General features: G+C 41.9%; 1 protein-coding gene across 1 annotated transcript in view; it reads left to right on the top strand.

Moving 5' to 3' along the window:
* LOC124012727 (CUB and sushi domain-containing protein 3-like) overlaps positions 1 to 18,407 on the top strand; it is an 849,083-nt gene that overhangs the window by 236,687 nt on the left and 593,989 nt on the right. Inside the window, exon 4 of the mRNA XM_046326635.1 lies at positions 4,768 to 4,962. Within this exon, the coding sequence (XP_046182591.1) occupies positions 4,768 to 4,962 (195 nt within the window). The remainder of the gene's footprint in view (positions 1 to 4,767; positions 4,963 to 18,407) is intronic.

Here is an 18,407-nt window from a genome sequence, read left to right as displayed (position 1 = left end):
GTGTATGTGTACTTCCCACCGTGAAGCATGGAGGAGGAGGTGTTATGATGTGGGGGTGCTTTGCTGGTGACACTGTCTGTGATTTTTTTTTTTACAATTCAAAGCACATTTAACCAGCATGGTTGCCATAGCATTCTGCAGCGATACGCCATGCCATCCCATCTGGTTTGGGCGTAGTCAGACTATCATTTGTTTTTCAACAAGAATGACCCAACACACCTCCAGGCTGTGTAAGGGCTATGTTACCAAGAAGTGATGGAGTGCTGCATCAGATGACCTGGCCTCCACAATCCTCTGAGCTCAACCAAATTGAGATGTTTTGGGATGAGTCAGACCGCAGAGTGAAGGAAAAGTACCCAACAAGTGCTCAGCATGTGGGAACTCTTTCTAGACTGTTGGAAGCTGTCATCAAGGCAAGGAATGGATATTTGAAGAATCTTAAATACAAAATATTTAGATTTTGAGATAATACTTTTTGGGTTACTACATGATTCCATAGGTGTTATTTCATAGTTTTGATGTCTTGACTATTATCCTACAATGTAGAAAATAGTAAAAATAGAGAAAAACACTTGAATGAGTAGGTATTCTAAAACTTTTGACTGGTAGTGTACACATTAAGCACATTTTCAGGGACATACAGTATTTGATATAATAAAAACAAAGACAACTGTAATTTAAATAGCTCTGAGGCACATCTCTCTGTCACACACACACACAGTGAGGAGTTAGAGGTGAAGTTGTTGAAGTTCTCAGGCACGTCTGTTTGTCACACTAGTTTATCTACCCAGATTACAGTGGAAATGTGTGACCTTTACTGAATCACACCTGAGGTTTTTATTCAAGTGTTGAATTTTTCTGTGGTGGATTAAAGGAACTAACTGCATCTCTAATTTGTTCACAGAGCTAGAGGAGGACTGTACACTTGTTCACGGTCCAAGATTTCAGGCTCCTTTGTTTTCTCTCAATTTCAATTTTCAATTTAAGGGCTTTATTGGCATGGGAATCATATGCTTACAGTGCCAAAGTAAGTGAAATAGATAATAAACAAAAGTGAAATAAAGAATAAAAATGAACAGTAACATTACACTCACAGACATTCCACAGGAATAGACACATTTCAAATGTCATTATGTATATATATATTGTTGTAACGATGTGCAAATAGTTAAAGTACAAGAGGGAAAATAAATACATATAAATGTGGGTTGTATTTCCAAAGGTCACAAATCTCTCACTATCAATTCAATTTTAGTTTAAGGGCTTTATTGGCATAGGGAACATATGTTAAAATTGCCAAAGCAAGTGAACTAGATAATAAACTATAGTGAAATATACTCCCTCTCTCTCTCTCTCTCTAGCTCTCGCTCCCTCTCTCTCTCTCTCTTCCTTTCTCTTTCTCTCTCTCTTGCGCTCTCACTCTCTCTCTCTTGCTCTCTCTCTCTAGCTCTCTCTCTTGCTCTCTCTCTCTAGCTCTCTCTAGCTCTCTCTCTCTTGCTCTCTCGCTGTCTCTCTTGCTCTCTCTCTCTATTGCACTCTCTCTCTCTCTCTTGCTCTCTCTCTTTCTCTCTCTCTCTTGTACACTCACTCTCTAGCTCTCTCTCTTGATCTCTCTCTTGCTCTCTCTAGCTCTCTTTCAAAATTTAATTAAATTTAACGGGCTTTATTATTGGCATGCAAAAAAACCATGTTCACATTACCAAATCAAGTTACATTTCACCCAATAAATACGGGAGTTTATCAAAATTGGATTTGTTTTTAAATTCTTTGTGAATCTGTGTAATCTGATGGAAATATGTGTCTCTAATATGGTCATACATTTGGCAGGAAGTTAGTAAGTGCAGCTCAGTTTCCACCTCATTTTTGTGGGCAGTTTGCATGCAGCCTGTCTTCTCTTGAGAGCCAATTCTGCCTATGGCATCCTATCTCAATGGCTAGGCTATGCTCACTGAGTCTGTACATATTCAAACCTTTCCTTAAGTTTGGGTCGGTCACAGTGATCAGGTATTCTGCCACTGTGTACTCTCTGTTTAGGGCCAAATAGCATTCCAGGTTGCTCAGTTTTTTAGTTAATTCTTTCCAAGTAATTGTCTTTTTGTTTTCTCATGAAGAGGGTGAGGCTTAAGCTGCATCCCTGTCTTACTCCACGGCCGTTTGGAAAGAAATGTGTGTGTTTTTTGCCAATTTTATGTGCACATTTGTTGTTTGGAGTTTATAATATTGTATGTTTTTCCCCCAACACCACTTTCCATCAATTTGTATAGCAGACTCAAATTGAGTCAAAATATTGTTTTGAAATCAACAAACCATGAGGAAACTTTGCCATTGCTGTAGTTTGTTTGTTTGTCAATTAGGGTGTGCAGGGTGAGTTAATGATCTATTGTACAGTAATTTGGTAAAAAGCCAATTTGACATTTTCTTAGTATGTTGTTTTCGCTGAGGAAATGTACGAGTCTGCTGTTAATGTTCTGCTGTTTTGTTATTTGTTACGGGGCCAAAAAAATTGGAGAAATGTTTTTTCTATACATTTCTGTTTTGGATAGATAGCTCTGTGTTTTTTTTGTTTGATTCTATGGTTAGCTTCTATGGATTCTTCCATTATATTGAGCTGATTTCTGACCTGCTGTTCTTTCTTTTTACGTAGTGTATTTCTGTATTGCTTTAGTGATTCACCATAGTGAAGGCGTAGCGCTCAGGCTTTCTGGGCCTCTATGTTTTTGGTTGGATAGTTTTCTCAAATTTTTTCCTAGATTTTTGCATTCTTCTTCAAACCATTTGTCATTTTAGTTAATTTTCTTAGGTTTTCTGCTTAAATGTTTTTGATTTGATAGGGAAGCTGAGGTCATACTGTTTAGGATTTATACTGCCAAGTTTACACCTTCACTATTACAATGAAACATTTTGTCCAGGAAGTTGTCTAAAAGGAATTGAATTTGTTTGGTTTCCACACTACTTTCCTTCCTTCTATAGTATTTCTTAATATTACTCAGTTCCTTTGGCTTTGATGCCTCATGATTGAGTATTGCTCTGTTCAAGTAGACTGTGATTTTGCTGTGGTCTGATAGGGGTGTTAGTGGTCTGATTGTGAACACTCTGAGAGACTGGGTTGAGGTCAGTGATAAAGTATTCTACACTACTACTGCCAAGAGATGACATATAGGTGTACCTACCGCAAGAGTCCCCTCGAAACCTATCATTGACTTTGTACATGCCTGGCGTGTGACAGAGCTCCAGGTGTTGTGACCCATTGTTTTTGGTTATGTTGTGGTAGTTGTGTCAAGGGGGGCATATGGGGGAGGGAATGCTGGATGCTATTTATATGTGCAGTACGTTATCACGCTCAGCCTTTTATCCACAACAATGTCAATTGGATGGAAACCTAGCTAGTGGTCGTCATTCTGATAAAACAGAGGTCAGAGGTCACAATAGGAGGGAAAGTGTGCTCAATCATTATCTCCTGCCTATGAGCACTTGAGCCCATCCACCATCCAAGCCAACACACTCACACACACACGCACCGACACACACACACTCTGTAGGTCCATGGGACTGATGATGATCTCCCAATGACTCTGTTTTCATTCAGGCTATTTTACAACATCAGCACCCAGGTAATTAGTTTTAAATTAACAAAGTTGGCTGATACCTGCAGACATGCATATTCGTAGTGTGTGTGTGTGTGTGTGTGTGTGTGTGTGTGTGTGTGTGTGTGTGTGTGTGTGTGTGTGTGTGTGTGTGTGTGTGTGTGTGTGTGTGTGTGTGTGTGTGTGTGTGTGTGTGTGTGTGTGTGTGTGTGTGTGTGTGTGTGTGTGTGTGTACAAGAACACGTGTGTGTGTTCATACAAAAACGTGTGTGTGTGCATACAAGAACGTGTGTGTGTGTGCATACAAGAACGTGTGTGTGTGTGCATACAATAACGTGTGTGTGTGTGTGTGTGCGTGTGTGTGTGTACAAGAACGTGTGTGTTACATAAAAATACCAATTCACAGTAGACCACACCATGCCTGTATCTCTCTATCTCTGACTCTCTTTTTCACCCAACTATATATTTTCTTCCGTTACAGCATCCTCTCTCTCTTTTTGGCTCTTTCATTTACTCAAATACTGCACATGTCTCAGCCAGTATATGGTTTTCTTATCTTGGTCTCCCAGCATGAAGCTAAAGCTGAACCCAACCCACCCACTGTGTCCTTAACTTCAGATGTGCAGGCAAGTTCCATGTGAATGCAGTGCTGAACTGCATGTAATGGTGGTGAGGGAGCGCGAAAGTTTTCTTTTCTTTAAACAATTCTAGGAGAGAGAGAGAGAGAGAGAGAGAGAGAGAGAGAGAGAGAGAGAGAGAGAGAGAGAGAGAGAGAGAGAGAGAGAGAGAGAGAGAGAGAGAGAGAGAGAGAGAGAGAGAGAGAGAGAGAGAGAGAGAGAGAGAGAGAGAGAGAGAGAGAGAGAGAGAGAGAGAGAGAGAGAGAGAGAGAGAGAGAACGTCAGGCCCTTTCTTCCCTACTCTCTGTCTTAGATGTTGTAATAAAGCATAACGGCTGTCTCTTTCTTCCCTTTTCTTAGATGTTGTAACAAAGCATAACGGCTGTCTCTTTCTTCCCTACTCTCTGTCTTAGATGTTGTAATAAAGCATAACGGCTGTCTCTTTCTTCCCTTTTCTTAGATGTTGTAACAAAGCATAACGGCTGTCTCTTTCTTCCCTACTCTCTGTCTTAGATGTTGTAACAAAGTGTAACGGCTGTCTCTTTCTTCCCTGTTCTCCCCGTCAGAACTGCAGATCAGTGCCTGTGGAAACCCTGGGGTTCCGCCCAAAGGCATCCTGGTAGGGACACGCTTTAACGTGGGAGACCAGATTCGCTACAGCTGTGTGACCGGGTACGTCCTGGACGGGCACCCACAGCTAACCTGTGTCACCAACGCGGAGAAAGGCGCTGTATGGGACTTCCCTGTGCCCATCTGCAGAGGTGAGTGTCCATGCCCTGGCACTGTATGTGTGACATGGTGTTGGTGACAGCTGCATGCTGGGAGTGTGTCTGTGGAGATGGTATGGTGTGTGTATGGCAGAGGTGTGAAAGATTTGTCCGAATGTGTTTGAGTTTTGTGTTCATCTGTGAAACTATATATGTGTGTGTGTGTGTGTGTGTGTGTGTGTGTGTGTGTGTGTGTGTGTGTGTGTGTGTGTGTGTGTGTGTGTGTGTGTGTGTGTGTGTGTGTGTGTGTGTGTGTGTGTGTGTGTGTGTGTGTGTGTGTGTGTGAGAGGACAGAGGAGAGAGAGAGGACAGAGGTCAGAGAGGACAGAGGTCAGAGAGGACATAGGTCAGAGAGGACAGAGGTCAGAGAGGACAGAGGTCAGAGGACAGAGGTCAGAGGACAGAGGAGAGAGAGAGGACAGAGGACAGAGGAGACACACACCGTCAGCATAGAGCAACACACACACACACCATCAGCATAGAGACACACACACACCATCAGCATAGAGACACACACACACACACACACACACACACACACACACACACACACACACACACACACACACACACACACACACACACACACACACACACACACACACACACACACACACACACACACACACACACACACACACACACCATCAGCATAGAGACACACACACACACACACACACACACACACACACACACACACACACACACACACACACACACACACACACACACACACACACACACACACACACACACACACACACACACACACACACACACACACACACACACACACACCATCAGCATAGAGGATGAATCGTGTGATTGGCTCCCTTTGCTTTGAACACACTCAGATGTATTGTTCCGTGTTGGGGCCCATTATAATGTGCATTATCCATGACCGTTTTCAAATAAAAGCCTCTCCGTAGACACCGTGTGCCTCCGCACGCTATGTCCTTAATAATCAGTGTAAGACGACAGCAACGTGCATCATGTTTCCTTCTGTCTGATGAACACGAGACTGGATCGAATCACCAGAGCCCCATTCAATGGGGTAGAAACAAGTAGGAGTGTTAGCCCCCTCTCCGGCAATGGGATGCCAGCCTGCATATTAAACTAAACCATTAAGTGATCTATAATTGAACATGTTTGTTTTCTTTAAAGGTGAAATGGAACAGAAAACGGTTGGAGTTGCAAGCCTGAAAGGTCAGAAGAGATCGAGGGAATAGAAGTTCAGAAGCATTAGACACCTCTGCTTTGACATTCTACATGTGTTGGCCTTGCAGTATAGAGTACAGAGTGTGTACAGAACTATTCAAGGTGCAGTACAGAGTACAGAGTGTGTACAGAACTATTCAAGGTGCAGTACAGAGTACAGTGTGTGTACAGAACTATTCAAGGTGCAGTACAGAGTACAGTGTGTGTACAGAACTATTCAAGGTGCAGTATAGAGTACAGAGTGTGTACAGAACTATTCAAGGTGCAGTACAGAGTACAGAGTGTGTACAGAACTATTCAAGGTGCAGTACAGAGTACAGTGTGTGTACAGAACTATTCAAGGTGCAGTACAGAGTACAGTGTGTGTACAGAACTATTCAAGGTGCAGTACAGAGTACAGTGTGTGTACAGAACTATTCAAGGTGCAGTATAGAGTACAGAGTGTGTACAGAACTATTCAAGGTGCAGTACAGAGTACAGTGTGTGTACAGAACTATTCAAGGTGCAGTACAGAGTACAGTGTGTGTACAGAACTATTCAAGGTGCAGTACAGAGTACAGTGTGTGTACAGAACTATTCAAGGTGCAGTACAGAGTACAGTGTGTGTACAGAACTATTCAAGGTGCAGTACAGAGTACAGTGTGTGTACAGAACTATTCAAGGTGCAGTACAGAGTACAGTGTGTGTACAGAACTATTCAAGGTGCAGTACAGAGTACAGTGTGTGTACAGAACTATTCAAGGTGCAGTACAGAGTACAGTGTGTGTACAGAACTATTCAAGGTGCAGTACAGAGTACAGTGTGTGTACAGAACTATTCAAGGTGCAGTACAGAGTACAGTGTGTGTACAGAACTATTCAAGGTGCAGTACAGAGTACAGTGTGTGTACAGAACTATTCAAGGTGCAGTACAGAGTACAGTGTGTGTACAGAACTATTCAAGGTGCAGTACAGAGTACAGTGTGTGTACAGAACTATTCAAGGTGCAGTACAGAGTACAGTGTGTGTACAGAACTATTCAAGGTGCAGTACAGAGTACAGTGTGTGTACAGAACTATTCAAGGTGCAGTACAGAGTACAGTGTGTGTACAGAACTATTCAAGGTGCAGTACAGAGTACAGTGTGTGTACAGAACTATTCAAGGTGCAGTACAGAGTACAGTGTGTGTACAGAACTATTCAAGGTGCAGTACAGAGTACAGTGTGTGTACAGAACTATTTAAGGTGCAGTACAGAGTACAGTGTGTGTACATAACTATTCAAGGTGCAGTACAGAGTACAGTGTGTGTACAGAACTATTCAAGGTGCAGTACAGAGTACAGTGTGTGTACAGAACTATTCAAGGTGCAGTACAGAGTACAGTGTGTGTACAGAACTATTCAAGGTGCAGTACAGAGTACAGTGTGTGTACAGAACTATTCAAGGTACAGTACAGAGTACAGTGTGTGTACAGAACTATTCAAGGTGCAGTACAGAGTACAGTGTGTGTACAGAACTATTCAAGGTGCAGTACAGAGTACAGTGTGTGTACAGAACTATTTAAGGTGCAGTACAGAGTATAGTGTGTGTAGAGAACTATTCAAGGTGCAGTACAGAGTACAGTGTGTGTACAGAACTATTTAAGGTGCAGTACAGAGTACCGTGTGTGTACAGAACTATTCAAGGTGCAGTATAGAGTACAGTGTGTGTACAGAACTATTCAAGGTGCAGTACAGAGTACAGTGTGTGTACAGAACTATTCAAGGTGCAGTACAGAGTACAGTGTGTGTACAGAACTATTCAAGGTGCAGTACAGAGTACAGTGTGTGTACAGAACTATTCAAGGTGCAGTACAGAGTACAGTGTGTGTACAGAACTATTCAAGGTGCAGTACAGAGTACAGTGTGTGTACAGAACTATTCAAGGTGCAGTACAGAGTACAGTGTGTGTACAGAACTATTCGAGGTGCAGTACAGAGTACAGTGTGTGTACAGAACTATTCGAGGTGCAGTACAGAGTACAGTGTGTGTACAGAACTATTCGAGGTGCAGTACAGAGTACAGTGTGTGTACAGAACTATTCGAGGTGCAGTACAGAGTACAGTGTGTGTACAGAACTATTCGAGGTGCAGTACAGAGTACAGTGTGTGTACAGAACTATTCGAGGTGCAGTACAGAGTACAGTGTGTGTACAGAACTATTCGAGGTGCAGTACAGAGTACAGTGTGTGTACAGAACTATTCGAGGTGCAGTACAGAGTACAGTGTGTGTACAGAACTATTCAAGGTGCAGTACAGAGTACAGTGTGTGTACAGAACTATTCAAGGTGCAGTACAGAGTACAGTGTGTGTACAGAACTATTCAAGGTGCAGTACAGAGTACAGTGTGTGTACAGAACTATTCAAGGTGCAGTACAGAGTACAGTGTGTGTACAGAACTATTCAAGGTGCAGTACAGAGTACAGTGTGTGTACAGAACTATTTAAGGGGAAGTACAGAGTACAGTGTGTGTACAGAACTATTCAAGGTGCAGTACAGAGTACAGTGTGTGTACAGAACTATTCAAGGGGAAGTACAGAGTACAGTGTGTGTACAGAACTATTCAAGGTGCAGTACAGAGTACAGTGTTTGTACAGAACTATTCAAGGTGCAGTACAGAGTACAGTGTGTGTACAGAACTATTCAAGGGGAAGTACAGAGTACAGTGTGTGTACAGAACTATTCAAGGTGCAGTACAGAGTACAGTGTGTGTACAGAACTATTCAAGGGGAAGTACAGAGTACAGTGTGTGTACAGAACTATTCAAGGGGAAGTACAGAGTACAGTGTGTGTACAGAACTATTCAAGGGGAAGTACAGAGTACAGTGTGTGTACAGAACTATTCAAGGGGAAGTACAGAGTACAGTGTGTGTACAGAACTATTCAAGGTGCAGTACAGAGTACAGTGTGTGTACAGAACTATTCAAGGGGAAGTACAGAGTACAGTGTGTGTACAGAACTATTCAAGGTGCAGTACAGAGTACAGTGTGTGTACAGAACTATTCAAGGTGCAGTACAGAGTACAGTGTGTGTACAGAACTATTCAAGGTGCAGTACAGAGTACAGTGTGTGTACAGAACTATTCAAGGGGAAGTACAGAGTACAGTGTGTATACAGAACTATTCAAGGTGCAGTATAGAGTACAGTGTGTGTACAGAACTATTCAAGGGGAAGTACAGAGTACAGTGTGTGTACAGAACTATTCAAGGTGCAGTACAGAGTACAGTGTTTGTACAGTCTATTTAAGGGTGTTTAATATATACAGTACAGCACATTCATGTTCATATTGTCCTCTTAGTCTACTCTTTGGACATTTTCATCTCTCTACCATGTATCAGGGTGACTTCTGGTAATGAATAAGTACTATGTGAAATTAGTTCAGTGGAAAGTTGTGACATGAATCAAGCGTCAATCACAAATCACGTACGTGTTCAGGAGATTGTTGTGACACACCAGTGAACGACCGTAACCTAGATTCTGTTATAAGATGTTCAGCCAACAATGAATTATCCCAGATCATGGGACACTTCTTTACATCTACAATTTAATCAACAATTATTTCCTGTTGAAAATGGGAGAAGAACTCAAAATGGCCACCGCAACTTTAATATAAGGCCATCGGTTCCTTCACCGTCGGGCAACTGAATCATTCAGGGTAACATTTTATGTGTCTGGAACACACCTGATATCTCAGATCACCTTGTCTGCACATTGTTTTTATCAACAGGGAAGTTAATACTGTGAGATTTCAAACCTTTTAAAACCATGACTAGAGTGAGACAACAAATACAGCAAAGAGCTGCTGTTTTCTGTGTAAGTTCGTGTTTAAGTTGATATTCAGCACTGTCAAATCAAATCAAATCAAAATTTTATTTGTCACATACACATGGTTAGCAGATGTTAATGCGAGTGTAGCGAAATGCTTGTGCTTCTAGTTCCGACAATGCAGTGATAACCAACAAGTAATCTAACTAACAATTCCAAACCAACTGTCTTATACACAGTGTAAGGGGATAAGGAACATGTACATAAGGATATATGAATGAGTGATGGTACAGAGCAGCATACAGTAGATGGTATCGAGTACAGTATATACATATGAGATGAGTGTGTAGACGCTTTTGTTGCAACACCTTTACAAGCCATAAAATGTGCCTTCTTCCTATTTCCACATGCTGCAACCAACATTGCAGCTGCAATGAGTGAGAATAGCAAATTGTTCGGATAAGCTTGCGTTGTTATTATCAGCAGCTTGTGTCTTATCACTTTCGCTGGTCACAGGAGTAACATGAATTGGTACATAAGGCAGAAATAATGCAGAGGGACTTGAGTTCAGCCATCTGGAAGACTGTCCCCTTTTCTCAGCAGAGGGACGGTCAGCACCACTTCTCCCTCCCCTCAGATGGACCATCAGGAACCGGACGCTGATCCATGACCAGTGGGATCACGTTCTGTACCTATATTTGTTTAAATATAATTTCAAAATGGTCTGAGAATATAACTTCATGGCTACAGAACTGCTTTTAATTGGTTAATGTTGCATAGACTGTTTTTTAAAGTGATGTGTTTTGACTCAGAAAGTGATCATGACTCAGAAAGTGATCATGACTCAGAAAGTGATCATGACTCAGAAAGTGATCATGACTCAGAAAGTGATCATGACTCAGAAAGTGATCATGACTCAGAAAGTGATCATGACCACTGATCTAGACATTTACATTCTGCCTGTGCTCTTTGTATATTAATGAACCAGGGAGCCTGTCCACTATATGTATTAATGAACCAGGGAGCCTGTCCACTATATGTATTAATGAACCAGGGAGCCTGTCCACTATATGTATTAATGAACCAGGGAGCCTGTTATCTATATATATATTAGTGGACCAGGGAGCCTGTCCACTATATGTATTAATGAACCAGGGAGCCTGTTATCTATATATATATTAGTGGACCAGGGAGCCTGTCCTCTATATACATTAATGAACCAGGGAGCCTGTTCTCTATATATATTAATGAACCAGGGAGCCTTTTCTCTATATATATTAATGGACCAGGGAGCCTATTCTCTATATATATATATATTAGTGGACCAGGGAGCCTGTCCTCTATATACATTAATGAACCAGGGAGCCTGTTCTCTATATATATTAATGAACCAGGGAGCCTGTCCACTATATGTATTAATGAACCAGGGAGCCTGTTCTCTATATTTATTAGTGGACCAGGGAGCCTGTTCTCTCTATATATTAATGGACCAGGGAGCCTGTCCACTATATGTATTAATGAACCAGGGAGCCTGTTATCTATATATATATTAGTGGACCAGGGAGCCTGTCCTCTATATACATTAATGAACCAGGGAGCCTGTTCTCTATATATATTAATGAACCAGGGAGCCTTTTCTCTATATATATTAATGGACCAGGGAGCCTATTCTCTATATATATATATTAGTGGACCAGGGAGCCTGTTCTCTATATTTATTAGTGGACCAGGGAGCCTGTTCTCTCTATATATTAATGGACCAGGGAGCCTGTCCTCTATATGTATTAATGAACCAGGGAGCCTGTTATCTATATATATATTAGTGGACCAGGGAGCCTGTCCTCTATATACATTAATGAACCAGGGAGCCTGTTCTCTATATATATTAATGAACCAGGGAGCCTTTTCTCTATATATATTAATGGACCAGGGAGCCTGTTCTCTATATATATTAGTGGACCAGGGATCCTGTTCCCTATATATATTAGTGGACCAGGGAGCCTGTCCTCTATATACATTAATGGACCAGGGAGCCTGTTCTCTATATATATTAGTGGACCAGGGATCCTGTTCCCTATATATATTAGTGGACCAGGGAGCCTGTCCACTATATGTATTAATGAACCAGGGAGCCTGTTATCTATATATATATTAATGGACCAGGGAGCCTGTCCACTATATGTATTAATGAACCAGGGAGCCTGTCCACTATATGTATTAATGAACCAGGGAGCCTGTCCACTATATGTATTAATGAACCAGGGAGCCTGTTATCTATATATATATTAGTGGACCAGGGAGCCTGTCCACTATATGTATTAATGAACCAGGGAGCCTGTTATCTATATATATATTAGTGGACCAGGGAGCCTGTCCTCTATATACATTAATGAACCAGGGAGCCTGTTCTCTATATATATTAATGAACCAGGGAGCCTTTTCTCTATATATATTAATGGACCAGGGAGCCTATTCTCTATATATATATATTAGTGGACCAGGGAGCCTGTCCTCTATATACATTAATGAACCAGGGAGCCTGTTCTCTATATATATTAATGAACCAGGGAGCCTGTCCACTATATGTATTAATGAACCAGGGAGCCTGTTCTCTATATTTATTAGTGGACCAGGGAGCCTGTTCTCTCTATATATTAATGGACCAGGGAGCCTGTCCACTATATGTATTAATGAACCAGGGAGCCTGTTATCTATATATATATATTAGTGGACCAGGGAGCCTGTCCTCTATATACATTAATGAACCAGGGAGCCTGTTCTCTATATATATTAATGAACCAGGGAGCCTTTTCTCTATATATATTAATGGACCAGGGAGCCTATTCTCTATATATATATATTAGTGGACCAGGGAGCCTGTTCTCTATATTTATTAGTGGACCAGGGAGCCTGTTCTCTCTATATATTAATGGACCAGGGAGCCTGTCCTCTATATGTATTAATGAACCAGGGAGCCTGTTATCTATATATATATTAGTGGACCAGGGAGCCTGTCCTCTATATACATTAATGAACCAGGGAGCCTGTTCTCTATATATATTAATGAACCAGGGAGCCTTTTCTCTATATATATTAATGGACCAGGGAGCCTGTTCTCTATATATATTAGTGGACCAGGGATCCTGTTCCCTATATATATTAGTGGACCAGGGAGCCTGTCCTCTATATACATTAATGGACCAGGGAGCCTGTTCTCTATATATATTAGTGGACCAGGGATCCTGTTCCCTATATATATTAGTGGACCAGGGAGCCTGTCCACTATATGTATTAATGAACCAGGGAGCCTGTTATCTATATATATATTAGTGGACCAGGGAGCCTGTCCTCTATATACATTAATGAACCAGGGAGCCTGTTCTCTATATATATTAATGAACCAGGGAGCCTTTTCTCTATATATATTAATGGACCAGGGAGCCTATTCTCTATATATATATATTAGTGGACCAGGGAGCCTGTTCTCTATATATATTAGTGGACCAGGGAGCCTGTTCTCTATATATATTAATGGACCAGGGATCCTGTAATCTATATATATTAGTGAACCAGGGAGCCTGTTCTCTATATATATTAGTGGACCAGGGAGCCTGTTCTCTATATATATTAATGAACCAGGGAGCCTGTTCTCTATATATATATTAGTGGACCAGGGAGCCTGTTCCCTATATATATTAGTGGACCAGGGACCCTGTTCTCTATATATATTAGTGGACCAGGGAGCCTGTTCCCTATATATATTAGTGGACCAGGGAGCCTGTTCTCTATATATATTAATGAACCAGGGAGCCTGTTCTCTATATATATTAGTGGACCAGTGAGCCTGTTCTCTAAAAAGATTAATGAACCAGGGAGCCTGTTCTCTATATTTATTAGTGGACCAGGGAGCCTGTTCTCTCTATATATTAATGGACCAGGTAGCCTGTTCTCTATATATATTAGTGGACCAGGGATCCTGTTCCCTATATATATTAGTGGACCAGGGAGCCTGTTCTCTATATATATTAATGAACCAGGGAGCCTGTTCTCTATATACATTAGTGGACCAGGGAGCCTGTAATCTATATATATTAATGAACCAGGGAGCCTGTTCTCTATATATATTAATGAACCAGGGAGCCTGTTCTCTATATACATTAGTGGACCAGGGAGCCTGTAATCTATATATATTAATGAACCAGGGAGCCTGTTCTCTATATACATTAGTGGACCAGGGAGCCTGTAATCTATATATATTAATGAACCAGGGAGCCTGTTCTCTATATACATTAGTGGACCAGGGAGCCTGTTCTCTATATACATTAGTGGACCAGGGAGCCTGTTCTCTATATACATTAGTGGACCAGGGAGCCTGTTCTCTATATATATATGTTAGTGGAGCAGGGAGCCTGTTCTCTATATATATATATTTATCAGTGGACCAGGGAGCCTGTTCTCTATATATATTAGTGGACCAGGGAGCTGCTCGCTGAGGGCTAATGTGATGAGAATCTCAGTGGCTGATCTGCAGCCTGCCAAGGCCCTGTCATCGGTACAAATTGATTTTTTTGCAGACATTCTTCAACCCCCAATAGAAATGAGAGGCTATTTTAGTGATTTGAAGCCAACTACCTATTCCCTGGACATAATGACAGAGGCATTTGCTTTGCATGAATGTTTTTGAGAGGAGAAAAGCATTATGTAGACTGACAAAACTCCAAATTAGATTTGCTAGTGTGTGTGTGTGTGTGTAACCGGTGTGAAATAGCTGGCTAGTTAGTGGTGCACGCTAGCGGCATTTCAATCGGTGATATCACTCACTCTGAGACCTTGAAGTAGCTGCTTTTACGGAGCGATAGGTATCGATTCTTCGAAGGGGACTGTTGTTGATGTGTTCAGAGTGCCCTTGGTTCGAGCCCAGGTAGGTGAGGAGAGGAACGGAAGTGTCACTGTTACGGGCCTGCAGTATGTGTTAGTGTGTGTGTGCATTAACATCATACTTGCCATATAAATGCACATGTCCTCTTTTGGGAGCACCCTTAATGCTTAACAGAACAATTTAGTGTTTTCGCTTCCGTCTATAAAACTGTAATTATTATTATTATTATTATTATATTATTGTTGTGCCCTGGTCCTATAAGAGCTCTTTGTCACTTCTCACAAGCCTGGTTGTGACAAAAACTCACACTCATTCTTATGCTTAATAAATATATAGTGTGTGTGTGTGTGTGGCAGGCTTACAATGATGGCAAAAAAACAACATTTGAGAGTGCTCTGACCCTGATGCTAGAGGGGGTACGCAGCTGGAGGTTGAATGTTTGAAGGGGTAAAAAAGCTCTTTTGTGTCACGCCTTGGTCTTAGTATTTTGTGTTTTTCTTTAATTATTTGTTCAGGCCAGGGTGTGACATGGATTTATTGTATTGTCGTATTGGGGTTTTTGTAGGCATTGGGATTGTGGTTGATTAGGGGTGTGTCTAGTATAGGCTTGGCTGCCTGAGGCGGTTCTCAATCAGAGTCAGGTGATTCTCGTTGTCTCTGATTGGGAACCGTATTTAGGTAGCCGGGGTTTCTCTGTGTATTTCGTGGGTGATTGTTCCTGTCTCTGTGTAGTTTCACCAGATAGGCTGTAATTAGGTTTCACGTTCCGTTTGTTGTTTTGTATTTTGTATCGTTATTTCATGTGTCACTTTTTCCATTAAAGTCATGAGTAACCACCACGCTGCATTTCGGTCCGACTCTCTTTCGACAAACGAAGAACGACGTTACATTTTGCAAGTAATTGAGCAAATGATCAGAAATGGGCTGCCTGTGGAAACTCATCCATTGTATGCATGTGCTTATTTGGAATCTTCATGGGTGTGTGCTGCCAAGCTCACTTTGGAGGAGTGTGACTTCAATCTGCCAGGCCTGATCTCTCTCTCTCTAATATAGATTTGAAATCTCACTCTACTAGGTGGCGAAAAAAAATACATTCAAAATAAATCCCAGTGTTGATTAAGGGAGAACAGAGAAAGCATTTTACTGAAGAGTAAAAAAAATGTAACTATTATGACAATGTGATAAGCTTACCAAGCAGTGTCTCTGCATTACTCTGAACCAGGGATCATTGGGCCTTTTATAAATTCAACATCAAGTTTACCAAGCAGTGTCTCTGCATTACTCTGAACCAGGGATCATTGGGCCTTTATAAATTAAACTTCAATTCATGGACAAGAAAGCATCTTGATAATTATGGAAAACATAGGAAAGTGCAAATTAAAGTCAAATTCTCTCTACCATATGCGTTATGCAATCTGGCACTTAATGAATCCAGGCCTGGTAGTCACATTTATTTCACTTCAAATCTTGATAAATATCTTCAGCTCTAAAGAACAGCATGAAAAGTGGATGGTTGGTGACACACAGTGGATTTGATCTCCATAGTTGGACAGTTGGAAAACATAATCAGATGACAGTTGAAGTAATATAGGATGGAGCCGCTCCTGTGGTGATGCCAGACATACTAACGGTTCAAATGGATGAATACTCCATCTACTCCATGTCTTGTTGTGTCCCCTGTGTTGGATGCCTTATGTTGGATGCCTTGTGTTGAGTCCCCTGTGTTGAGTCCCCTGTGTTGAGTCCCCTGTGTTGAGTCCCCTGTGTTGAGTCCCCTGTGTTGAGTCCCCTGTGTTGAGTCCCCTGTGTTGAGTCCCTTGTGTTGTGTTCCTTGTGTTGTGTCCCTTGTGTTGTGTCCCTTGTGTTGTGTCCCTTGTGTTGTGTCCCCTGTGTTGTGTCCCTTGTGTTGTGTTCCTTGTGTTGTGTTCCTTGTGTTGTGTCCCTTGTGTTGTGTCCCTTGTGTTGTGTCCCTTGTGTTGTGTCCCCTGTGTTGTGTCCCCTGTGTTGTGTTCCTTGTGTTGTGTTCCTTGTGTTGTGTCCCTTGTGTTGTGTCCCTTGTGTTGTGTCCCTTGTGTTGTGTCCCCTGTGTTGTGTCCCCTGTGTTGTGTCCCTTGTGTTGGGTCCCCTGTGTTGGATGCCTTGTGTTGTGTCCCCTGTGTTGTGTCCCTTGTGTTGTGTCCCTCGTGTTGTGTCCCTCATGTTGGGTCCATTGTGTTAAATAGGCTCTCTATCATTGAGTCAGAAGGAGAGGTATCGGTATCAGCTTTGATCCTGGATATAGAGTAGCCTAAACACAATGGTCACACAGCCCTTGTTAATCCCCCCACCCCCACATTATTAACATACACTATCTACTTATGTTTTGTAAGTTGTTATTCCCAAGTTGTAATGCAAACAATAACAATTCAATAAACACACAAACACTGAAATGAATGACTGTAGATATACTGTAACAAAAATCCACCGCCACTCTAACCTCCTCAAACGCTATTGGAAAACTGGAGATTTTTTTTTTCTTTCTATTACTAGTTTTTTATTGGAGCTTTCAGTCAGTAAAGCTTGGATTTGCTTGGTTTAAGGGAGCTGGAGCCTGCGGCAGAGAGAGTTGGTGAAGCTTGGTGTGAATCCGTGAAATCGTCATGACAGCGCTGCTGTACAGGTGTACCGGGAGCCCCAAAGAGGCAGGCACTTTACTCAGCTCAGCTCTGCTATTCCAATTCTGCTGTGCTGGGGTGACAACATCCTCCAACGGTATTAACGGGCATTACCGTCAACTCTCGTCATCCAGCTAACCGTACCTTGAACCTAGAATCCCATATCCTATAAAGTCAGCCTTTAACATCTTCTGGACACAAACAGAAACTACTAGGTACACAACTACCAAATCGATGTTTCTTTTTAGGAAACAAGGGAAGAACAGTAACATGTGTATCTGGACACCTTCCAGACAGGCTTTCAGGATGTTTTAGAAACCAAGACAGGAAACTGGACTGATGCAACGCAGCAATGAATCCTATTAGCAGTGAACAGGGGGCTTCTCCATCCTGAATCACAGTGTTATTAACCAGCCTCTAGTGGTGAACAGGGGGCTTCTCCAGCCTTAATCACAGTGTTATTAACCAGCCACTAGAGGTGAACAGGGGGCTTCTCCATCCTTAATCAAAGGGTTATTAACCAGCCACTAGAGGTGAACAGGGGGCTTCTCCATTCTTAATCGCAGTGTTATTAACCAGCCACTAGAGGTGAACAGGGGGCTTCTCTATCCTTAATCACAGTGTTATTAACCAGCCACTAGAGGTGAACAGGGGGCTTCTCCATCCTTAATCACAGTGTTATTAACCAGCCACTAGAGGTGAACAGGGGGCTTCTCCATCCTTAATCACAGTGTTATTAACCAGCCACTAGAGGTGAACAGGGTGCTTCTCTATCCTTAATCACAGTGTTATTAACCAGCCTCTAGAGGTGAACAGGGGGCTTCTCCATCCTTAATCACAGTGTTATTAACCAGCCTCTAGAGGTGAACAGGGGGCTTCTCCATCCTTAATCACAGTGTTATTAACCAG

Source organism: Oncorhynchus gorbuscha, linkage group LG24, assembly GCF_021184085.1.
Source record: "Oncorhynchus gorbuscha isolate QuinsamMale2020 ecotype Even-year linkage group LG24, OgorEven_v1.0, whole genome shotgun sequence".
NCBI classification, from domain to species: domain Eukaryota; kingdom Metazoa; phylum Chordata; class Actinopteri; order Salmoniformes; family Salmonidae; genus Oncorhynchus; species Oncorhynchus gorbuscha.
The sequence above is the reverse complement of the archived record's forward strand: the minus strand, read 5'-3'. Positions and strand labels throughout refer to the sequence as shown.